Raw genomic sequence first — 26012 nt, 5'->3', positions numbered from 1 at the left:
ATATGAGCATTTCACATAAATTTCATTATCGCAGTATTTTACAAAGGAAGTAATTAAACAACCATACAATTTTAATACGTATTCCCATTAACAGAATTTATTTCAACTACGTATTTTATGGGTAATATAGACTTTCGGTTTCGATTTGGTATCACATTAAATTACGTACAGTACAGAACAAATATACTTTATTTAACCCTAGCGATCTTAAATATGTTACTGTATTTTTATTAGAAAAACAGGTTTTTTTTAACGGCAAAAATTGTACTCTAAAATTGTCAGTTCTCTTTGAATATGTATCCAAAGGAATGCCTTTTTGTCAGTTAAAAAGATAATTGAAAAATAAATAGTTTGTGGGTAATATCAAGAGTAGTTTGCGCCATTATACTGTGGAGTATTAACTATAAACAAAGGAGACTATCTTAATAATAATCCTACACAGTAACCACACAGTCTTATACAAAATATACAAATATGATTTTTCCTTAATAAAGGAAATCGATAATTTTATTAAAATACTTTTATATACTGACTTGGTCAGTTTCTCTCTTATAATAAAACAACTCTTATTTTTCAACAATTTAACAAATCCCCGCTACAACTTGGTTTGTTCAGTCTTGTCGTCTTCGTCTAATATCGACGCCTCGCCAACGTCATCGGTGTCCACGTTGTCGTACCTGCTGTTTCTGTCCTTTTCCGCTTGTTCGTTCTGGTGGTTTTTAATTTCTTTTAATAGCTAAAATTATTTGTTTAAAACTTCTCTTTGTACGTAGTTGTGAAACCAACCTCATCCATGCTCTCGCTCTTCATAGAACTTGTTTTACTGTTCCCGAAGCTTGATCGGACCACGTCTGGCATCGGCAGATCGTCATTAAGAGCTTTCACCGCAATGCTTAGAAATTTAGAGAAATTTTCGCTGGAAATTTTGTTTTTTTTCTGCTTGTATAACATGTTCGTCCAGCTGTTGATTATTTCCTCTCTGACTGTGCCGTATTGTTCCTCTTGGCTCTTGATTACTTTGGTTACGTGATGTAAAATGAACAATAAAGTGTCTTTTTTAGGGGCTTCTTCTAATAATTGTAGTACGTGATGTTTTATCGTAGGTTTTAGGTAAGTCTCGGAGTTATCTAAAAAATTGCATTATTAAAGATTTTTATGTTTTATTATTTCTATTCTTACCAGGAACAATCCTTAGCACAGACTCTACAATGTTGTCGAAGACTAGACAATCTTGGTCCTTCAAATATCTTCTCAGGGCATCCGTCAACTCATATACATCATTTTTATACTTATCTAATTCGCCTATTTTCTTCTTGTTCAATTTTTTCATTATTTTGTTCGTTTTGTCCGATGAGCCGGACTTTCTGTACAATTGTTCGCAGTGCACGTGAGGCTCGATGAAGTCGACCAGTTTTTTTGTTACTTCGTCGATACTTAAACTAAGGTTGCTTCCACCTGAAATATAAAAAAAATTAGAGTTGTGTAGAGCTTAAAAAGAGCGAACTTGCTGGTCTTTTGACTGCTTCTCGAGCTGTCTATGCTCCAGTCGCTGTCTCGGGACGCCTGTCGCATTAAAGTACCAGCGGCGACCTTCTCAGAAATGCTTTCCTATCAAGAATCTCAAAATTAAGGGAGATTTTTTAGATTCATATTTACTTTACTTACAAGTCTGGGTCGTGTTCCCAATGTGCCTAATTCAGCTGGGTATAGGTCGTAATATATTAGGAAAAAATCTAGTAAACGCGTCGCGTTTTGGCTTAGGCACACTATGTCCCTGCACGACTCTATGGTAGGGTGACTGTCCACTAAAAAGAAATATGTTTGCTCGTTTTTCCCATTCACACACCATAAAACTTACCTCGGCTAACAGAAAACACTATGGACGGACCCCAACAGACCGCGAGGTTGTACGCATCCATTTTATTGTGCTCCTTAAATTTAACTACTTCTAACAAATGCCTCATTAATACCACGAAGGTTTCTAAATTCGCTTCGTGCAGGTTTTTGACTAGAATTGACCTAATTTTCTGATGCTCTTTCGAAGTGAATTGCTCAGGGTTTTGCTCTGTTGACGCGAATTGTTGGAATGAATTGTTTCACAACTTCAAATCGACTTACTATTCGTGTACTCCAACAATCTATCACAAATTTCGTGCGAAATTAAAGGCTCCTTCAACTCTCGGAAAAACAACTTCAAACTTCCGGTCAGCACATCCGGATCTTTGGCGTATTCGCTGAGTATTTTTAAATTTTTCTTGTCGACTTCCAGCCGGATTTTCTGGATTACCGCCAAATTCCCAGAAGTTCTGTACAGGCCCAGGCTCTTGATGTTTTCGGGCCTCTGTAGCAGCTTAATTGCTTCGTTTACGAAGGCCGGCACTAGTTGATTAGTCGAATTTGCGATATCTTTTAACGTATTTCCGAAAAACGGTTCCGGCTTGTAAATACCTTTCTTTTCCAGGTATTCTTGACTGGCTCTTTTACCTAAAAAAGCGATTGTATAACGTTGCGGAATTGTTGGGCAAAAGCGTTGAAATCGAGTGTTTACGCGTTAACTTCGAGATTATTGACACCGTGGCTTTTTTTGGTAAACAGTTTGTGTATGAAAATTTCGTCAATTCTTCGGTATTTTTACAAAAACGTGATGCTTTTTTTTTAATTTTTAGGCCAAATGAGATTGTATTTTTAACAAAATAAAATCAACGATATGTTTCGACATTACTGTGGAAATTAGCTTGCAGTCATAATTAACAGCACATCAAAAATTTGGCTTTAAGTCCGACTTTTCACACTAGTAGGACAATAGTCTCCAAGAGAGAATAAAATAGCCGCACAGTACACATTTTCAGGGCGCCAGAGGCTTTAGCCTGTTAAACTTTAATGTTTTCTTACCCAACAACTTCCGAAGCGAGTGCATAAGCCCCACTTTCTGGTCCGTGATATAAACCTGCACTTTCTCATTCTCCATGAACTTCTTCGCGAACTCCAGCTTTTGAAACCTCAACACGTACGTCACATTCCTCATGTCCTTCACCTCGATAACAGCGGACTCCTTGGACTTCTGGTACCTCACTGACTTGATGACAACGTTTCCGTACAATTTGTCCTAAAATCATTCAATCTAATGGAATATCTGTCCCAATATTTTTGCGATCCAACGCACTTTAGTCCGAGTTTTCTGGTTGACCCTGTAAAACGCTTCGTCCTCGTACAGCAAACAGTCCTCCTTCACTTTAAAGATGGCGGCGCGGTGGGACGTAGTGTCCAACTTCACCAAGCCGACCACCTCGAAGTTTTTGGGATTCGTAGGGCTGCAGTTAACGTTAAATTGAGGCTTTGAGTGCCAGCGAGAGTGCAGCAGTCTTACGTGATGTGCTTCCTTCTTCCGGCATCGAAATCCGTCGTTTTCGACTGTCGATGCTTGCGGATGTCGGTGGTGTTACCCCGGAATTCGACCTCCTCGTGTATGGGGAACTTGTTGCATGGGGGCCGCGCGGTCTGGCTCTTGGAGGCGTCGTTGAAGGTCTTCAAGAGCTCCTGAAAACAAAATTATAATTAATAAAATTCCGAACCGATAGCAACAGGAACCTGAGCATTTTTAACCACCCCAAGAGTGATTTGGTTTATTCTTAGGTCAGGCAACCAGGACGATTGGCCTCGGACTTTGCCATTATACGGACCTATGAGTTTAGGCTTTAGAGAACGGCGTTTGAAGAAGGAAATTTGAGGGAAAACTGAGACTTCCCGTTGGGGCGCGATCGCGCAAGAATCCCAAGGGTACGTTGCATGCTCAGAAAAATAGCAGGTTTTTTCGACGATGGATCGATGCGAAGTCGAATTGCTGAAACTTAAGGATATGAAATCAATCTTCATAGGAAGCCTATGATCTGCGCTTTCCTGTGCCTTTACGCGATATGAGCGGAATTTGATACTTCACCAGATGTTTATTTTTGGGTTAAATATAGCGGTTGTAGGTGTTGTTAGAAAATCGGCATTATCGGACGTGGCACAAAGCGCGTTTTTTGTTCTATAATTGCGAGTAATATTCAGTTTATTAAGTGCTTAACAGCCACACAGCCGTGACGACACATCCGGGAAATATGGGAATTAATAACGAACGAACACATATTCATTCTATAATTTTTTACCTCGCATTATCTTTTATTCCCTAATTATGTAAAATTGCAATTGCCGCAGAAGCGATTACCCCAGAGACCTGAATTCGTGAAAACGATCATATGAAATGCGCCAATTTTAGCAATCTACTCACAATGAAATAAAAGGCCTGCCTTAGGTCGAGGCACATGCGTTTCACTAAGGCCATCCTCCTTACTTAAATATATGGAAACAACGACTTAATTCCCCGATTAAATCGGACTTGTGCGATAAACGGCACGTTATGCAATGAATCAAACGTCGATACAATGCAAAAGCTCGGCAGACATGGTTATACGTTTTAAAAGTACTGACGTATCCGAGCGCCATATGGGGAATAAAGTTATTTGTTATTCACGGGGATCGGATGTTGGGACGAGCTGATCTGGCATGCAGAGGAACTGTTGAATTTAATGCGTTGTTGAGCACCGTGGATTTCCACTTGTTGCCACACTAAATCGAGGGAATTTTCAAAAGAGTCTGTGTATCAGCCATTTAGTTTTTATTCCAACGGTTAGTTTATCTTCGAACGGGGACCGACCTAAATGTTTCCGCCAATTACCCCATCGACCGACATCCGTCGTTTTCTCTGGCAGCAGCATTGTAACTCTCATTTCACACAATAGAGCAACAACAATGGAATAACAAACAAATCCGCGAATTCCAACGTAAATCGCGACAAATGTCGCACTGGAATTGTCTCTCACGTGCCCGAAAACTTTCATTTTTTATGCTTGAGCTGGGTGGGCGTTGATCTACTTAATTTAATCGTGCGTGCGACTCCGTGTCGTTCGGTCGATACGGAACGTGCCCTTATGCTGCGCCCATGCGCAGTGCGGTCGCAATTGGTCTGTTCCAACGGAGGGAACTTTCTTCCCGATTAGGTAGTGCAAAATCGACTTAGATGTCATGAGCCCGATTTCTGAGAAATGTTTAATGGTAAAAACTGCCCGACGATATTTTCACTGGCAACCGAGACACAGGGCGTTATTCGATTTTTGGCCATGTTGAAAACGGCCCATCACTTTTTTATGGCAGTTTCAAGGCACTTTTTCAAGTGCAATCGAGTCGCTTACTCAGATTTTCCTACAGTTTTCCATTTTGAAAAATATATTTTTTTAATGGAAATCATAGTTATCTATGAGCATAAAAAATAATCCCCGTGTTTAGTCCTTTCTCACGAGATAAAATTGTGAACGCCTATTTTCAAAAGATATACAGGCTGTCTCTAATAGGTCGGTATATAATTTTTCCGCGGACTTCTGCAAGGAAATCGTGTCGGTTTGACCCAATTTGCTTTGCCCCAAGAGCGGAGGATTTTAAAGCCACAGAACGACGAAGAGAGAATTTAAAAAAGGAAAGCAACTAATTGCTCCTTTTGTAATGATGATCTCTAAACGAAATGGCGCATCGAAGAGTCTTTAGGGCACGAGGAATCAGAATCCATTTAATTTTCGACGCACATTGTAGAGAACGCTATCTAGAGGTCTAGGTCAAATCTCTTTAAAGGGGAGCAACTTTTTTACCACCCGGTATAAAATTCATTCGTCGCGAAATTTGTGCTTTCCTACGTGTTTTAGGGAAAAAGGTATCTTGGTGCAAGTCCCTCCAGGCATTCCATCTTAAGATATTTGAAGTTCAAAGTTCGCTGCATGTCACGAAAAATAACCGTAAAGCGCATTCGTGCGGTGCAGCAAAGTAGATAATAAAAAAGTTGATATGACCAAATAAAAACGTGAATATTGAAAAAGTAATAAGAATTCCCTACATAACCCATCAAACCAACTATTATACCAAAGCACAAACATGAACGCACAACAAGAATAACGGAAAGAACTTTGGACATGCAAACGAAATGGAAGGACAATCCTGACAATGGGACAATAGTAACCCCACTGTGTCTGACAAGACAGTCAAATCTACAATTCCCCATTACAACCCTGTTAGAGCATTACAGCCTGTAAAGGTAGATAATGCAACTGATTCAAAAGATTTCTGTTCTTTCTTCTTATTTCTCTTGGACTATGTAAAACAATAAGTTTAGTAATTTATATCATGGGCAGAAAGACCAATAACGGTCGATAGCCCTTTTCCTTTTGGAAATAAAGATTTATGTATATATACAGGGTGTCCCAAATAAAGTGAGTTCCATGGGGATTATGGAAGCGGTAAGAGATACAAGGTGACTCAAATTGGAAAAAAGAAGCGCATTTTCGTGCCCGTTCGGAAAATGTTCTAAATTTAAAAACATGCACAGGGATTGTCAAAATAGGAGCAAAAAATTGAAAACTGCGATTTTCGAAAATCATAAATTATGAGTACACTGTTTGAATAAATTGTACTAAATTTGGCAGTTCTTCATTATCGACAACTGTCATTTGAATGGCGTTTTCGGAATTTTTCCAGACCTTCTAGATTTCGAAAAATTATATTCAATTTTGTTATTTCTTATGGCCGCCATATTGGGTTTCTGGTGTCATCGAATAGACAATAAAAAAAGTTTTTTAACCGTGTATCACAAAAGTGCCCTTTGACCTGCCGAAGTAAGAAAAATAAATAAAAACATTTTTCACCTTAGTAGGCTTAGAAACAAGTGCTTTAGTGTTGCTATGGATACTTACGTTACATGCAACGAATGTCAACAAAAAGTCTTCACTATTGTTGTATTTGAGGTCAATTTTTATTTTTCTATTTCATTTTTATCAGTTTTACGCTTTCATTCGGCAGAAACTTTCAAGTAATAAAATTATGGAACGGTTTTCAAATCAAGAAAAGCTGGAGATTAATGACTGCTACATTTTAAGTGGAAGAAATGTAGGTAGAGCTCAAAACATGTATCTCCAGAGGTATCCAGAGAGGCGTCAACCTGGGCACGCAATATTTAATAGGCTTAGAGTGAATCTACTTAAGTGCGGATCGTTTGAAAAGAAAACCAGAACACGCAGGATTAATGAAGATGTTGAAAATTATGTTGTTGAAAACCCTCGCATCTCATTGCGTCAAATAGAATATAATATTGGTATACCTAGATCGACTGCTTATCGGGTCCTAAAGAAAAATAAATTTGAATAAAATTGACCTCAAATACAACAATAGTGAAGACTTTTTGTTGACATTCGTTGCATGTAACGTAAGTATCCATAGCAACATTAAAGCACTTGTTTCTAAGCCTACTAAGGTGAAAAATGTTTTTATTTATTTTTCTTACTTCGGCAGGTCAAAGGGCACTTTTGTGATACACGGTTAAAAAACTTTTTTTATTGTCTATTCGATGACACCAGAAACCCAATATGGCGGCCATAAGAAATAACAAAATTGAATATAATTTTTCGAAATCTAGAAGGTCTGGAAAAATTCCGAAAACGCCATTCAAATGACAGTTGTCGATAATGAAGAACTGCCAAATTTAGTACAATTTATTCAAACAGTGTACTCATAATTTATGATTTTCGAAAATCGCAGTTTTCAATTTTTTGCTCATATTTTGACAACTGCTGTGCATGTTTTTAAATTTAGAACATTTTCCGAACGGGCACGAAAATGCGCTTCTTGTTTCCAATTTGAGTCACCTTGTATCTCTTACCGCTTCCATAATCCCCATGGAACTCACTTTATTTGGGACACCCTGTATATAATAAGAACCGAAAACGTGCTAAATATTTTCGTTTTTACTTTTTTCGCTTCAACTCTACCAGTAAAAATGCACTTTAGTTATTTTTCCACAAATGCAGCGAACTTCAAACTGCAAATGTGTCAAAAAGGAATGCCCGTGGGTTCTTGCACTTGACAAAATACCTTTTTTACATAAAACACGTAGGAAAGCACGAATTTAGTCACGAACAAAATTTATACCGGATGTTAAAGAAGTTGCACCCCTTGCAAGGGAGTTCGCCTAGCGCCGATAGTGCCCCCTACAGTGTGCGTCAAAATTGTAAACGATTTCTCGCCTCTAGAAATCCCCCGATGCGCCATTTCGTTTAGAGCAACAAAGAACGCATAACGAATGAAGTAATTAATTTCTTTCTTTTTTTTTAATTTTCACTTGGACGTCTCGTATTTCGAAAATCGTCCATTTCTGGACTACTGCAAGTAAGGTCGTGTTTTCGCCTGAAGAATCTGTGATCGAAATTTGGTGCAGAGATTTTAGAGACAGCCCGTATATGTTACTTTAGTACCAGTTACTCTCAAAGAAGGGCTGGTGTGTCCAGTAAAACTTCCACCCCTCTCCCTTGCAAGAACTAATGTTCTAGCGTGTCCACGTCTCGTAAGACCAATTCATGCAACTGTTACGCTTTAAAGATATCGATAGTAAGTTAGCTAAAGTGACGCGCGCTTCGTTAACCGAGTTCTTCATTTTGTACACTTGATTAAAGCGCATTATTTAACAATGAAATAAATTACTTCGTAAGTTGTTAGTGAGTTTGCTGCAGCAAGATCTATTACAGATATCACCAATTTTAAATAAAAGCGACACCAATCACATTCGTTTTGCTTTTGGCTTTTTGCCTTGGACACCCGACCCCGTCCTTGCCAGCTATTATTGTCAAAAAGAATCGATTTGCTACAGCTATTAGCTGACTTTAGCTGAGTTACAAATTGTTCTTATTGGCGTTTTTTTTTACAGCCATTATTGTAACGCATTGTGTGGCGATGAAGGTAGACGTTCCAATTAATGGAAGAACACGTAAGCTGCGCTACTCTGTTACGCAATGATACCGAAGAGACCTAAATATTTTTTCAGTTTTAACAAGTTTATTGCGGTCGATAATTCCCATTTTCAACTGGCCTTTACTATTCCAACTTGGGCAATAACGGCGCCGTTTCGTATTACCTGCAATGTGACACCAGCAATTAAAAATTACCGCTTGTTGATTATTTTTAATTGTCCAGTGAGGAAATTAGATCATTCCATGATCATTCGTTGTCCCATTCTCCGTCGTTACATTCATGAAGTTTACGCAACGGAAATGGAAATTTTGCACCGGATTAACTAGCGGAGGACGCGTATTAGTTCGCGTGGGTACGGAGTCGTGGCCCTCCTGAATGAGGTGCAGAAAACGTTCAGTTTATGACTAGAGGTTTTTGGAATTTTCATTACATTCCTTATTTAATGTTAATTTAAATCATGGTTTGGAAGCTACTTTCTATAGTCCATTAAAGCGCTAATCAGAGGCTATAAATCAGCGTTTTTTGAAGCAACATCTGAAATGTTAATATGGTAATTTGGCATGTAATTTGAATCTCTTCAGGATTACAATGATTGGCATTAATGAACTGTTTTTTTTTTCAGAAAAATCAAAAGCTCAAACTAGTAAATTAGCAGTGAGGCAGTGACGGGTTTGTAACGTTCAGTTATGTTACATCGCACTAATGATGGCAATCTCCGTTATTGCCAACAAAACGATTCTACCATCACAAGCTACCGTTCTTAATGCCCCAGGGGTTGTGACCCCCGCAAAGTCATAAAAAACATGACGGTTGGGGGTTTAAGTAATCTCGTCTTTGCGCATGCCAATATTTGTTTATCATTTATCAGCTGGTCGCTTATTGCAAAGTCGCATCAAGTATTTTTTAAGATCGATGTAACTCGTTTATTTACTCTTCAATTGCCAGTTAAATACTTGAAAAACTACTTAGTCGACGTTGAATGTTTTTTAGTATGAGATCTGCTATGGTTCACCTTTCCAATTCGTACTGATCAGGGACACCAACAATATCTTATGCCATGACACGTTAAGGGTGGAAGTGGCAGCAAATCCATGTCGATTTTGGTGGACCGTCCCAGACCATTTGCAGCGGATTGGTAGAGAAAGCAGAGCAACAGTTTGGGTTCCGTGTAGCATGTCCGAAGGACACAAAGCTAACCGATTTACCACACGCAATTTATTACCCGGACAGCACAAAAAGAAGCGTTTTTTGATCGCTCAATCGTTGGGGATGAAAAACGGGTCGTGTACGATGAACCGAAACGCAAAGGGCAGTGGGACAGCAAAAATTCGAAAATTGAATTGTGTCCAAGCTGCTCGCTCTAAATGTTTTGGTCAGAAAACAATTGATTTTTATGGATCGGGCATTCGAAATTCGCACCCTGCATGGCAAATGGTCAGTAATAACGAGGGTGATTCGATGACCGATTTAAAAAAGGTGAAACATTATTTGTTTGAATTTAATGTAGACAACGACATTACTTTCCGGTCTTCCTCATATACATATATAGGTTCATACGAAGTATATCAAGTCAACAAGTAGAAAAAATGGGAATTTAAGTTATTTAATTGAATTTCTCGAAAACCGTTGCTCCTAGCGACAGCAATAAAGTATAACTTTTTTAACTAGAAAAGGTAGGGGAGCAAATTTTATGAGGACAAAATGACATACGCCGTGGCACAAAAAAGTTTAAATGGTTTAAATGACTCCTAATTGTCGATTGTGGCACCCTCTAGAAGATACACCGAAATCGTCGATAAATTTGAATTGATCATCTCCAAAAACCCCTATATAAGAAATTTCGTGAAATTAGCCCGAACTGTTCCAGAGATATTAAAGAAAATTTTATTTCATTTTTCAACTTTGGCACCCTGTATCTCAGTTATTATCAACTTTTGGTATAACATAATCTTAGCTATATTGCATTGTTTTTATGTCATAAATCCATCGTTGCTCTGTGTCCCATTACTTAAGACTCACCCTGTATATTTTATTTTTCACGTCTCTATTTTAGTGACCAGACAAATTGAAACCAAACAAGACCAAACAAGTTTAAATTTTTGTCGTGTTCACTTACAATTTTCGTTTCGTAACGCATTTCACATAATTCCTATTGGACATGCATAGGAATTATATAGAGGTTCATCAAAATGTTTCTAGAGAGTTGTAGCACTGAATTCTACCAAAAGTATCAGCTGGCTCTATTTCAATGGCCACCGCTGTATATACAGGGTGTCCCACAAGTGTTTCATTATGTTTCAGTGGGTAATAGTACATTGAAAAATAATATGACCCCTATATAAACCATATTCCAATAATGCTTCATTAAGAAGATACAGGGTGTTAAACTTTACTCAAAAAATCTAAATTTTATTGATATATTCAAAACCGTTTGAGATATGTAAGTGAAATTTGGCATGTTTTGAGGGTTAATGTAGACGCATTTATTTATGCAAAAGGGCTATTTTTCGTTTCACCAGTGACGTGCGTACGGACACCTCTCAGCACATTTTTAAAGAAAAACATGGTGCGCCACTGCTTTTTATCAAAATAAAAATTATTTTTAGAAGTTTAATTTCATTTAGAAGAAAAATGCTCACTTGACTCTTTTTCGTCCGACGTATCGTTTGCCAGTAAAAAATTGGATGCCGTCTATATGCACGATATTCTCTAAATGGTTTTAATAATATTAAGTTTGTTTTAAATATTATTAATTTGCTATAACATTATAGAAATTGTTCAAATTGGTGGCCATTTTGTTCAATACATAATTGAGCTCGCCTGTTCATTGATACTCTGATACGTTGAAATATTCCAGGTAGTAAAGTTTAACACCCTGTATCTTCTTAATGAAGCATTATTGGAATATGGTTTATATAGCGAGTCATATTATTTTTCAATGTACTATTACCCACTGAAATATAATGAAACACTTGTGGGACACCCTGTATAAATTAGAAAAACGGAATAAAAGTCAAAAATATTAATTTAGGTATTGTAACATGTAAACTGGGAAAGAATTACTGTCCTCTAAAGCCGCTGAAACAATCAAATGAGAAAACTCGCGCAAATGAAACTGAGGAAAAAATTTTGTTCCAAAAAATGCAAAAATCTTAATTCCATTAGATGACCACCTTGTAAGGTGTGGATGGCCAGGTTCCCCAATCGATATCTGTCCGAACTGGTGGGTGTTGCGCGTTAACCACACACATGGCCCAACAAGAGGTACCCCTTCATTGAAATACTTTGACGCAATGAACCAAAGAAAATGAATAAAAAAGTGCACAGGGCGGCGCTATGAAAGTCAAAGATAAACGAAACGAATGTAAAACATGCGGTTTTGTTGTTTGTTATTGTTGCGCCTCCAATTAGTTTACGTGTCGAGACAGATTAAGCCCTGTGAACTTAATGAAAATCGCGAATTAACAAACCGTCACTAATTTGCAAAATTAAGCCGCAAATTAAAAATGAAATTATACAGTTTAACGGGTAACTGTGTACAGGCCTCGGTGTCAAGTTGAGCAACTAAACCAAAAACGAATGAAACGGGCAATGAATTTAAATAATATAACATTTAAATTGGCCTCCCGGTAAAACATGTAACGGTGCCCTGTCGTTTACCTTTTTTCCGGTGTAACGGCCCGACTTTTCTTGTAACATGCACGTACATCTAATTCACATGTTAAATATTATAATACGGCTTGATAAGAGCACTTAGCTTCGAGTGTTCCTTTCAGGAAGCTGTTTAGACTTGGCGATGAAAGGCATTTCCATTGAGAGTTACCATTAAAAAAACAATGGAAGAAACTTTACGGTTCGGGTTTCGCTTTCTTTTCAAATTATGCAATTCTCGATAATATGAATATTAAATCCGCATTTCCTTTAAAGTGTCGAGTGCTATCTTCAACACCACACGTAAGAAAAAAAAAAGTAGAAAGTAAAGCACGTCGAGGGGTTCGTGCTCTTAATTCGCGATCGCTATCAACCGACCCGTACAATGGAAGTAATGGTTATTAATTCCGAGAAATTGCTTTAATAATTGCCATTAATTTTAATCGCGAGCGGTTTTCGAGGAGCCGATTTTTCTTCGCCACCGCTCAAGCAAAAAGTGTTACAATTGCCCCGTTATTACAAAAATTGTTGCGTAATCGCCCAAAATCCATCCAGAAGTCTCGGTGGTGTTTAAAGTGAGTTTTTAGAGCTCTGCGTGCTTATTGTACCGTGCACAAGGTTGGGAAATGTTGCATATTAGTTATTCTGCTTACCAAATCGCCCCCATTTGTTTTGTTATTAGCATTTTTCTCAGGCAGAAGCAGAGAAAGTCTGTTAAGAGTGCGAGGATAAAAATCGACCGAATGGACGGATCGTTCAGTATTTTTTCCGCCCTCGGAAGCATCGTCTTTCACACCCCTGTCGAGGGTGTTCGGCCGACTCCTCGGGCACCTCCTGGTGGGCGAACCGATGCACGAATCGAACGTCGAATTCGGCAATTAATATCGAAAGTGCATTTTCGCTCAATAATCAACGGATTCCCAATGAATTTCTCGTAGAAAGTCGTCTTGCCATATAGTCTAATCAATCTAAACCGCGTAATCGAAAGTTAATTCATTTTGGACGTTACTGAACAAATATGGATGTTCCATGTAAGCCAACGTCTACTTTCTATACATTATTTACCCATTTTTTACCCAACTCCAGGCCTCGATTTTGTCAAAAAAATGAAATAAAATTTACAACAAACCCAAACTGGAACGCATATGTTTATTTAACTTTATAGTTATAAATAAACCATCGGGTTCGCATTTGCATACATAAAGCCGCAATGCCCGTTTACGACACGCTCGTACATTATCTTCTTTACCATTCGAGTAGAATATATTTGTGCTGCTAATTATGATAATCGAGCTCGTTGCACAACGATTAGGATTTATGTAATTAGTGTCTTGAAAACTGAGCCGTTTCAAATGGTTTTCTGCCGGTAATTATCACTTCGACAGTGCTCTTTGAGTTTCCAATCAGAATATTCAATTGTAATGAAGGACGAAAGGCACTTTAGAACTAAAACAGCACTCTCAGTAACGACACGCAAGTATGTATGACAATTTTCGCTTGTTCCGTCTTTAACAAATAAAAGAGGAAAGCGTGCTCCACTGGAAATGCCACGTCTTCCTCCGTTTGGTCTGTACGAAGGAAAACAAGGATAAAAAAATATGTGACGTCATCGTACATAGGCATCACTTAACTTCAATTTTTTCTGGGTTCAACCTCACGACTAAAGCCTTACCTCGAGTTCGTTTAATAAACACTGGGGAAGTCTGTTTTCCACTTCACACGACATTTTGGCATGTTATTGACGGATTCACTATTAACACTGTTTACTCCCGTTCATTTCCAGAACACTGCTGTAAATAGGATAATTACTGGTTCACTCCAGGAATACGCTTATAAAACTAGCATGAATTAAAACATTTTTGCATTAAACAGAGATTCTCAGGAAATTTCCAATGACGTTTAAGTGCAGAACAAATCAGAGTAAGTTTTTTTTTCCATCGGAGTTTGTGCATGCAGCTCCTCTTAGTAAGCTTTTTCTAATTATGACAATCCCTAGCTACGCCACTGTGACATTAAAGAGTTATTGCACTTTTATCTCTAAATTTTCTAATGAAAATACCACTCTGGATGTAGCTTGACCTATAATTAAAAATAATTAGTAGGTCAATGTGAACATTGCACATGCTCGGGTATAGTCAGATTATTGAGGAATTTATTCCACTTATCTATCTAGAAGGTGCCGTTACGTGCGTATGAAATATTACATTACTTATAGCGGTTCCAATAATTTATTCAAAATATAAAGATTATGTGGATAATCGCTGGTTTAAGGTGTGTTAAACATATTTCAAACCTCCCTAAACTGGATTTATCGGCTCTTGCCAAGGCCCTTAAATCTCCTTATCGAACTACCACGGAGAGTTAATACAGCTTTTGTGACCTTAATTTGAATGAAATCTCATCATTGACGTACATAATGTAAATATGTGTTTGGATATTGGTTTGTTATTAGGTAAATCGTTCGTAATTATTCGTCTTCTCTCTCTTCGATGCGATATTTTTTATGAAAACGAGATAAGACAATTGGATGACGTCTCCTCAGCTGTACGTCGTAAAATTTCATTTTATTTAGGTTAAAAAATTTAGTAAATAATGAGTCTTATACGTTTTTTTATTAATCTTTTAATTTTAATTAAAAGTAAGTTAATCTCTTATTAAACTGTTTTAGGCGAGAAAACGTACTTCACAGCGAGTTTTCCACAGAAAGTATTGAAAAATATAATTATTTTGAATTTTTCACTACAGCAGAAAAGCAATCACACGCGCTTTTCTATGACGTATCATCATCACGCCATTTTATTCATAATCGCGTTACTTCGTGTCGGTGCTTTTAAGTCATTTGACATCAAACAATTCGTCTTTTGTTTTTTTTTTGAAGAACGTTGTTGAAATTATTATCCATTAAATGGAAATTATTGAAATAATTCTATTTAAGACCGTTTTAACGTGCTTTGGACTAATCATTTGAAAAGATAAAATTACCTTTAATCGAAAAATCATCAATGTTAGTGACATAGTGACTTCCAAATCGTCTTTTCCTGCGTCTGCGCAAATACAAGTAAGTCTTCTTTGTACCTTCAAATATATTGTTAAAAGTTCGCTTTATTGCGTTTTTAATCCATAAATAAATAAATAAATACAGAAAGCAACATATGCACAATATATATGTACAGGGCCGGAAAACTTTAACGTTTATATAAAAAATATTGGTACCTGTAGGAGACAGAAACTAAAACACGACACTTGAGGTTTCTTTTGGAGTCCAGTGGACTGATTAAACATTTTAGAAAATCGTCAAAAACGAACTTTTGCTTTTATCTCGAAAGTGATTTTGATTTGCTTTTTTTATCTCTTATAATTACAGAGATTCCCTATATAATAATTGCAATTTGCCCACCCTGACCATTATATTTGAGCTAGATATACAGAGCGTCCTTAATTTAAGACTCGACAATGCGATTTCGTAAACTGCAAGAGACACGATCTTATCTAAGTGAGTGCAAAGTCGCACATTTTGTTAGTTATTAAGTTTCGGTAATTTTACCCAGCAAAAAAACTGGAAAATATTCATAGATATTTTTCTCCAGTAACAATTTTAACATAATAATTTGTTAAAACGAAAATCCAGGTCCGTATAAGAAAAATTAACTCGGTGAAGGCCCCGGAGTGGCAAAATGTCGAATTTGAAAATTTTAATTGGTCTATTAAAGTCGGCCTAAAAATGCCCTCAAAAAGTAATCTCCTTCAACAATACATCCTGGAAAATTTTAAAATTAAAACTAAAATTTGTTAACCACCGGAATACGCAACTTTGCCCCCATTTAAACAAGGTTGTATCTCGCAAGATTCCTGAAATCCCAGTAGGTCGAATTGAGGCACCCTGTGTATCTTTGCGGCAACATTTGATTTTCCAGGTAAAGTTGTGCTCAACAATTATTGCTAAATAAATCTGGGTGACCTCATAAGCAGAGATTAAGGAGAGATTTTGGTGGTTTTGTTACAAAAAACATGTTTCTTTTCAATTTAAACATTTCATTGTTTGATCTTTTCTCAAAAAGCACCTTTTTAGTCAAGTTTGAATCTAATTATTGTAATTTGTGTTGGTGAAGATACGTGATGTTTTTAAGGTTACTTCTTTTAAGAACCAAATATTTGCATATACTTACTAGGTACTTGAGCATTGATCGATTGTATTGTTTGATTTACAGCTATGGTGTCTTCAATTATTTCTCATAGTTGCAACGTATTCTCAAAAGACTCTCACACGGTTTAAGTAACTTCGGGCGATTTGTGCGAATACAAGCATTAATTCGGAAAAAATGCATATCGTAAGTATTGTTAAATAACAAGCGATTTTTGTCACTTGTCCAACGGAAGTTGCGACTTATGAGACACCTTTATCTTTAAACCTGAATAAATAATGGTAATCGTAAGGATTTGGATTAGGGCCTTCGCAAAGTTATCAACAGACATCTTAGTTGCTTCAACCGCGCATCACAAAGGAGATTAAAGTGCAACAACATTAACACAACTCTGGCTCAAAGCACCTTAATGGGACCACACAATTTATCAGTTCATAAGATCTAATAGCACAGTCTCATGAGGTAAAACCTCAAAACGCGATATTTTTGAAGCGATCCGAAACGCGGATCATCAACCGCTCTTTCGACACCGTCAGCACCGCCGCGCCGCCGACGCCAAACAAAACCCGATTCACACTAAATGTTTAGGTTGATTTTCATTTTGTTTATTTCCTTTTACAGTTTAGTTTACATCTCCGCGAGACTTATTGTACGCCGCCGTACGCGAACGTGGTGCGATTCAAAATAAAAAGCTCGACATGCGCAACGCGCCCCCATTTTTCACTCTTGTGCACGATTTATGATCCGTAGAGTTGTTTGATAACGGCCTTAGTTTTTCGATAGGTGCTGCGGTACCCGATGAGATTTAAATTGCATTGATGCAAAGTACCGAAATCTATGTATTATTTGAGTTTCCACGCAATTTTCCCCGCAGTTAACGTTGGCAGTACATTGATTTAACAACGATCGGTGCAAATACTACTTGTCCACAGGCCGTTGGGCTAGTTTTGAAGGTCCCGACGTAGGTTTTTCTCCTCGTCCACTTTATGCGATTCCCATAAGTCCACCTATGGTCGGTGGAAATTGGCCAGAAAACTCACATGGAGCTCCACTAACCGTACACGTCTCTTAGATGAAGAAATTGTCTTTGCAGATATGATTGCTGTGTGTTATAATTGTGTTTAAAACTGTTGGCCTTGTTAAAGCTGATAGAGGCGAACCGCAGATGTTTTGATTACATGAAGTTATAAATAAAAAGAGAATTACACAACGGGAAGGGGGGAAGAGGAGAAATTGTTAAAATTTTCGCACATTGGGGTTTGGTAAATTAATAATGCCTGTTACTGAATGTGCAACAAAGTACCTCGAAATTTCACGTTTTGATCGTTTACATTTGGAATTTTTAGCGTTCGCATCGAAGAGCAGAATGTGAAGTAACAAATCTGCTTTGAAATCGTTCTCTTGTATTATTGCCTGCAAATTCCCGTTTTGCAATTTTCACTTCCTTCGCATTCGTTCCTGTCCCGTCTCTTCTGACCTTTTTTTCTGTATGTTTCTGTACAGTGTGCCGCGTAATATCATTAATTCACATCTTACTGTTTAAGCATTTGGAAATGTGCTAATACTGGTGATTTCAATCTACACACATAGCTATCTATCAATCCATTTCGTAATTTTATTAGTTAAAAATATATCGATACGGCGAGATATCTTTACCCCACATTGTCCAATTCATTGACATTTAACCTGAATGCGTTCGTTACGAAACAAACAGAAACTTTATTGTCACACAAGCTGATAACATCGTCTCTTAGTGGTCATTTTCTATGATCATCTTCTTGTATGTGTTTGTCTAAAGTTTCTAAACCACACCCACTCGCTTCATCTCCCATTGTCACGTGAATATTCACGGAACAACAGAAAAAAAATCTGATAAAGCCTGAAAGCCTATTATTATCCCATAAATTACTGTCGAAACCTCAACTGCTAAGTACACGGTGAAGAGGCTTACACTTGGGGCCGTTTTGGTGATAACGACCGAGACAGCCTGATTATATCACTGCATATACTTTACGACCACCTGTACAATTATTGCTAAATAAGGAAATCTTAATAAACGGTCGTTGGAAAAAAATGGCTTTGGGAGATCGATGAATCAATCAAGGACTTTGGTATCTGGACGAGTTGAAATTTACCGTTTCAGCTTGACAAAAATCGAGGAAGGTTCCAACAAAATTCTTGAAGGAGTTTCCTTTAAACAATATGTAATTATTTAAATAAGGTGCAAATTTGTGTTCTCAGGCCGAATGTTAAGAATTTCAGTCACATTATACGTGCACTTTCGCTCATATAATATGCCACACGACAGGTCTAAATTAGGCGTTTTACGAGTGCCCATTGTTTGCCATAGTATCTCACAAAAAACACTTTAAAAACGTTAATATACAGTTTGCTCACGTTGCATTCCGTTAGCAGTGACAATAATGACTTAACCAGGCAATATAATGAAATGTTAAATCTACATAGAAGCGTGTTACAAAACATTCCTCAACTATCAGAGAGAGTAATAGAACAAAAATCTCTTCCACGACAGCTGCACAGGCAGGAATCAATTCATGCTTCTAAGCGTTTAATAAGCGAAAAATCCTTTTTTATACATATCTAATAAATGTATGTCGTGTTTCACACATGGTGTTGTGTAACCATGTCTAATGAAACCCATCAGTACCGAGACATGTGAGTGTAAAAGCAACATCATGAAGTGATTAGGATTTAAATAATATAATAACAGTTTAGCACTTTTAATTGAGTGAAATTGCGGTGGTATTTTCACTAGTCGGTAACTTCGGTACCCACGGTTGTTTTAAATCTTATGCTTGTTTGGAAAATATTTTGGAATTCGGCGATTCTACCTACTGAGTTAAATACCTGGTACCAAGACCAAATAGTACTAAGCTTCTAAATCGAACAATCAGCTAGATTGGAGCATAACGATGCTATCACCCGTGCTTTGGGCCAATCAGTTTTTTTTTATTCTGCAGATCACTGACGAATATTAAAAAAAAAAAACAATGTACGTTTATCATGATGAATCATAAGGTCTGCAGGCTAAAGTTTTTTGTAAAATAACTTAAGGGATTTTTAGCACCTTTTGTGGTCAGTGTTATAAAAAAAATGAACTAAATATCATTCACCATTGAGTCAAGAGTTGCATATTGAACTAACGTTTATCCTTGATTTGATGGTGAAGGATTTAGACTTCAGCATTTGTTAGAATTACTTAAAATCCTTTTAGCATTTATGCTTAAATAAAAGCATACCCAAATCAGATACAGAGAAGCCTCTTTAGTACAAATCTTTAGATAAGTCGACATTTTCTTCATGCCGAATTTTGAAACCATAGACTCATTATACTGCAGTTACAAAAGAAATTTTGGGTTTTTTAAATTACGTATTCAGTAGCTTAATTTGCCTTTGAAAGCAATTACATAAATATTTATTAAATTTCACCACTTTGACCTATGCTGAAAAAGATTCTCCAAAATTGAAATTTAATAGTATTCCAATAGGTGCGATAATCTACGAATGCAATCAGCTATTTTTTCTATATTCGGCATCTATGTACCGATTTTGGAGGAGTGAAATGACGCAAATCCGGTCAACAATAACAGTGACTCAATACATATTTTTAAATATTCAGAAAAGGCAGTAGCGTATGTGCCCTGCTTCAGGTAGCCAAACGTAATTATTAAGATATATTTTGCAACCTCTAATGCATATAAAACCAATTACAAAATCCTCCTGTTAAGCTTATTAGTAAAAAACCTGGGAGAAGTGGAGATAAGGATGGTTTTTCGAAGATTCCGACAGTGAAGTGAAATCTCAGAAGGTTTACGCAAATCCTTGTGACGAATTAAATTCAAGGAAATATTTGTGCAAAAGTAACTAAAAACGATAATATGACAAACTGGGGGTTTCATTATCGTTTTGCGTTTTTATGGGAGATAAAATAGTGCCGTCTAAACGGATAAGTTTTTACTGTTTATTGATGCTGCTTTTAATAATAAATAAAGCCTCTGTCCGAGGGCTTAATAGGGTTATTAATAAGCTACAAATAAGAATATTTTATGCATTACCAAGTGAAAGTTATTTACAATAAGTTCCAAAAGAATAATAACTCTTTCTTCGTGCGTGTAACTTTTGTGCAATTCCCTGAAGGGGTCTTCAAGCAGATTTCTATTGAATTATAATGTTGCTTCCGGATGAATAATAATGACTAGATTCTTTTAGATGTTTTTTTAGTGCTGGAAGTTCCAAAAGTTACCCATCAGAAACCCCAATGTTTACACCAAAAAGGCTCTTGGTTTTAGTACTTTGCTGAACCATTGACGTAAGCACTACCTAATACTCAAGCTTGCCGTGTTTAGATTCAATATTGCATAAAAACCATGCTAATGTGTTTAATCACTTGTATTTCCCGTCTACTACAAGGTGCCTTAAATGAGCTATCATTAGCTTATCAGAACGTAAAATAAATACTAAGCAAAGATGCCCCAAATAAGCACGATTTTTTCAGTTTGTTGCAGTCTTGTTATAGTTTATTCGTCTTATTATTGCATGCGTGATGTTGCAACTTCGCATGAACGATTCAAAAATCCAAACATTGCGTTTCCTGGTAGAGATGTCTAGTTTTATGACTGTGCTTAATGTAAACGCAATAATATGATGGTTCAGTGACCGAAATTGATGTTTTACCTTTTCTTCCATAATATCTTCAAACTCCCCAATGCATTCCTCCATCAATTCCGTCATCCAAAATACAATATCGTTCCTCAGCTTCTTTATGAAACGCTCACCATCTTCGAGCACCAAGTCCTCCGTTCTTACATGCAATTCCTCTACTATACCTTCCTCAAACTCCATACTCAACACTGATTCTTTGGCAAAACTAATATTCATCACTGGCATTTCATCACAATGATTATCAACCACTTCCGTTTCTCTGTGGTCGCCACCAGATATAACTACAGAGCTATTGTAGCTGTGAAGTCTCTGCATCGCCTCCCTGTCTTCGACGAATCTTAAAGGTACTGAGTATCTTCGAGAGTCGTCCAACATGCTAATTCTGCTCTTTGGTATTGGAATGTCTTTAGGATCTTGGTCTACGCTAGGCTCCGGCTCCTCAATAAAGGCGCTAATCGCGTTATCTTTGGTGATTTTTTGGTTAAGTGTATGCGGATTGATTTGGAAGTCTCCAAAACTGCTGGAACTGTCGCTTAAGCCCTTATCGTTGACAAATTCTTCGCAATCATAATCTTCGTCGCTGTAAGCCGCAGCTGCTCCAATAACGTTTTCCAGGTATTGGATGGTTTGGAAGACGTCTTCTTCAAGCTTCAAGGAATCCACTGACGCGTAGATGGGTTGATTTCGGGGAATAATATTTTCGTAAATGGCGTCCATGGTTTCGGATGATAGGGGGAGATTTTCGTATAGTGGAGCTGCTTTGCTGGCTCTAGGCGTGGCCACAGGTTTCTTTCTGGTTTTTTTAGGGTTCCTCTCACCGTCTAAATCGGTAACTTGACGTCCACTTTCGCTCGTAGGGACCACCATTTCACTTGGTTTCGCGGAATTTTCATTCGAACAATCCCAAATATTCACGTATTGCCCGTCTTCTCCGTCATCTTCCGCGGTACTCGTCATGTTTCGCATACCACGATTGTTTTCGCGGCGGTAATTATATTCCGATTCAAAGGTGTCTTCGTAATACTCGATACTGAATCTAAGCGTTCTCAACCATGATTTCAGAATAATATCACGGTCCGACGTCATTTTGTTAGTCACCTCCTGAGCGGCTAGAATGAGATCGGAAACCACATCCTTTCGTCGTACCGAGCACGGAAAAAGCACTTTTCCGGATCCATTTGCTTTGGTACCTGAACCAAATCTGAACGACCCGATATTGACGCGTAACTATTTATTTAGCAAGAGGTTCTAAACTGAATCCAAAACATTCCGGCACCCATAATTAAATTGATTATATACATGGCCCAATCACGTCAAGCGCGAAAAGCGATTGTTTTTCGAATTCGGCGGAAATGCGCACGACTAGTACTTGTGAGTACCATGGTTCGTATTCGTAGCAGATATTTATTTAAATGTAATATCTCTTGTTTTCATGCGGTTTCCGAGCAAAATCCGAACGCAACTCATTGATAAGAATTTTTCAGAATGTGTGAGCTGGTACATAAAAGACACTCCCATCGGCCAATGAGTTAGTCATTTATTTATATGAAGCAAGAGTTTTGAAGAGTTCAATTGGTTCGGAGAGAATTAAGTACGCTGTCGGACAAATGCAGTAATATGTCGATTAAGTGGTTTAATTAACCGACAACAGGCCGGAGCCTATTTTATGTTGGCGGGACCACGAGGTTTGACACCAGGACTTTTCTCTAATCGAAGTAAATCAAACATTGAAATCTCCATGGAAACTCATTCGATCAAAAGTTGGAGGTGGAGATAAAAAAAATTCTCCATAACTTTTCACCTTCAGGATCACCAAATGGAACCAACGTTGTTGAGTTGGTTGTAAAAAACCAGAACAACATTTCTAAACTTCTTTTAAGTGCGATATCCCCTATGCAATCAAATGTAGGTGGTTCTCTCACTGTGGTTAATTCCTACGCGATCAATATACATAATTTGCAATATATGCACAAGGCTTAGACGGATTATTCAGTCTAAATTTTGCTTGTCAACATTTTTTTGTTCTTGAAGCTCTAATTTAGTCAAAAACAGGTTTGCCACATTGAGCTTCTAGCACTATAAGCTCGTCGCCACCCACATTTAACATTAACGGCTCAAATGTGGCGTCCCCCTTCGTGCCATGACGGGTGTCATCAATGACTTGAATGAATGAACAGACCCACGCAGATGCTTCTTCCTATTATATTAGTGTTATTGCCGATGTATGTTGAGGATTGCGACATTGGTCACACATTAACCGGTTTAACCATTGCCGCCATGAAAAACTTACCTGATGGCTAGACTGCGAATGATCGATCATACTGTCAGAATTGGTTAACGTCTCTTCCTCCTCCTTCTCCTCTTGGGCACTAACATTACGTTCACTAATATGACACACTTCCCCCACAATCCTATGAGATGTCTCATAATGCACGTCATGCACTAACGTAAACTCCAACTTGCCCTTGGATAACTTATCACTGATATCCACGCTGTCTCTTAGAAGATCATTCATCGAGGAACTTTTTTTCAGCTCTCCAATTTTGTCGGCCTCCTGTCTTATGGTAATGGTGAGGTCATCTTCTACCCTGCGAAACTCTAGAGGAGACGAAATTACTAGTTTGCGAACGCGAAGAGTACGTTGTAATTTCTTTTCTCTCTTGGTAGAACTCTTCAGTCTGCCTGGCTGGTTTTGAAAATATTGCAGCTGTTCCAGGTGATCTTCGTTGTAGAATGATGGAGTCAACACTCTATAGAATGTAGTGTCTCTTGCCTCAAATTTGTCATCAGCTTCTAGTTGTTCTGCACTTGTGGTTTCTTCCTCATTAGATTTAGAGTCCAAAAAAATAGCATTTTTCACGGGAGGTAAAACCACATCTTCAGATTTGGGTTTGTACTTGACAACTTCAATACCATCTTTAGCTTTTCGCTGTTGTTTCGAATCTTTTCCCCCGAAATTTAGTTTCTGCAAGCTGCCAAACATACCAAGTTCCATCATAATTCTATATTTTAGCACGTATCACAACGGGAACAATAATTCTAACGTAAACCATACTTCTAATAAAATATTGTTTTCGCGGATACAGTCACGATGAATGTTGGCAATTAATAACAAAATTATCTGAAGTAGATTTTGGCCGATAAAAGAGATAACACTTTGAAAAATTAATTTTATAGACATTCAGTATAGAGATAAAAATAAGTAAATAAAAAAAAATAGATGGGAAGAACATTAGGAGAAGTGTTGTTTCAAACAAATTAGTTAACTTAATGGACAACTAAGGAAATAGTTCTGTATTGCGTTTAAAAATGAGATAATTCAATTCAATTAAATTTTTAGCAAAACTTTATTAAAATGTTCTTGATGATTTGGTGAATGTGCCTTTCACCAAGTTGTCAAGAAACCATTACATTGTCGATTTAATGAATAATTATCGCAAACTTACCTCTAGCTCTTTCGAAGATTTGGGGGTCAAACTAGATAAGGAAACAGACTTTCTCTCCTGGGCTTTAATAATGTTTTTCCTCGGTCTTCTGGGCGGCTTTTCTGGCACAACTTGCAATCGGCTTTCGTAAATGTTTACAATTTCCGAAACTGAACGTGAATTCGTCAGAACATCTTTATTCGGAGTGCTACAGCTGTAGCTTTGCACGTCAGTGTAAGATTTTGACAACCTATCGTTATTTCTCTTTTCATTGAACTGTTTGCTTAATTTGAGTTCATGGATTAATTCTGATGAGAATGAGGTCTTCCTATACACTTCCAAGGATTTAATCCCGGTGGGTGGACGTAGTTCTACCATATTTTCGTTTAGATTTTGGCATAACACTTGATTCAAATAGAGTTCCTTTGGGGTGGTTGGTTCATCGCCGCTCGTCTTTTTCCGGAAATAGAAACTCAAACTCTTCTTTAGTGGCATTGTAATTCACTGTAATAACAGAACTTCAATTTGTAATCAAATCAGTCTCTAAATTCGGATCATAAAGTTTTATCGTAGATAAGATGCGGGCGCCTATCTACACAGTTGACAGTAATAGAATTTATTCATCTTACAGTTGTTACTGGGTTGGCTCAAGTATGAAGCATTGAAGCTATAATTACTTTCCACTCGTGGCTATTGAGACTTCTTGCAGATTTTTAAAATCTATTTTAAATGAAAAATTAAATTAAACGGGCCCAATTTTTTTTATTTCTCTTGGCGGTAAACGACACTGACATGAAAATTTAACAAAACTGAATTTACTGCGCAGTTTTAGGTTAAGTGTTCGTTGAAGTGAGTTGAAATATAGTACCATCTTTGTTTATTTCGTGTATTATAACAAAGAGAAAAAGGTTATCATTAGGTAAATATATATATATATACATTTTAGGAAGATGCATGTTAAGATAATTGTGACGTCATGGTAAGCTAAACTAGTGAATGTTTAACTCTTTACATCAGTTTTACCAAAAATATTATGAAATTTTTTCATTATTAACGGTAACTGTTGGTTACATATTTAATAATATCAGCGTTTAGTTTGTTTGGGGTTGAATTTAACGCCGAAAGATATTACTAGTACTCGTGCATGCATAAATATTATTATACAGAACATAAATTCAAATATTTTACAAAAAAATGCTCATCAAACACTACATTTTGAATCGCTCCACTCGAAAACTATAATAATAATAAAATACAAAAGAAACGAATAATAATTAATATGAATAGG

The 26012-nt window shown here is 37.2% G+C and overlaps 1 protein-coding gene across 3 annotated transcripts; it reads right to left on the bottom strand.

Moving 5' to 3' along the window:
* Positions 1–66: 66 nt before the first annotated feature.
* LOC136347525 (breakpoint cluster region protein-like) lies at positions 67–25477 on the bottom strand. 3 transcript variants are annotated; one of them, XM_066297594.1, is made up of 11 exons: positions 24746–25477; positions 3368–3537; positions 3164–3311; positions 2893–3106; positions 2119–2484; positions 1859–2065; positions 1666–1805; positions 1509–1608; positions 1180–1455; positions 787–1127; positions 67–736 (listed from the first exon to the last, which is right to left on the bottom strand). In XM_066297594.1, the coding sequence occupies exons 1-11, from the start codon at positions 25217–25219 to the stop codon at positions 596–598; spliced, it is 2577 nt and encodes an 858-aa protein (XP_066153691.1). In that variant the 5' UTR covers positions 25220–25477; the 3' UTR covers positions 67–595. The 3 variants fall into 3 exon arrangements, with proteins under 3 accessions (XP_066153691.1, XP_066153690.1, XP_066153689.1); XM_066297593.1 differs by lacking the exon at positions 24746–25477 and adding an exon at positions 23590–24380; XM_066297592.1 differs by lacking the exon at positions 24746–25477 and adding an exon at positions 21312–22770.
* Positions 25478–26012: the final 535 nt, after the last annotated feature.

This window comes from Euwallacea fornicatus, chromosome 29 (assembly GCF_040115645.1).
Source record: "Euwallacea fornicatus isolate EFF26 chromosome 29, ASM4011564v1, whole genome shotgun sequence".
In the NCBI taxonomy this organism is placed as follows: domain Eukaryota; kingdom Metazoa; phylum Arthropoda; class Insecta; order Coleoptera; family Curculionidae; genus Euwallacea; species Euwallacea fornicatus.
This window is presented reverse-complemented; position numbering and strand designations above follow the sequence as displayed.

What these genes read in the sequence shown, in the direction of transcription:
- LOC136347525 (XM_066297592.1), bottom strand. Translation starts at nt 22,385, where the DNA reads ATGACGTCGGACCGTGATATTATTCTGAAATCATGGTTGAGAACGCTT. An exon ending in AAGATATTATGGAAGAAAAG is followed by an intron (nt 3,538 to 21,311) that starts GTAAAACATCAA and finishes TTTTGTTTTCAG; the next exon opens with GAGCTCTTGAAGACCTTCAA. An exon ending in ACCAGAAAACTCGGACTAAA is followed by an intron (nt 3,107 to 3,163) that starts GTGCGTTGGATC and finishes GAATGATTTTAG; the next exon opens with GACAAATTGTACGGAAACGT.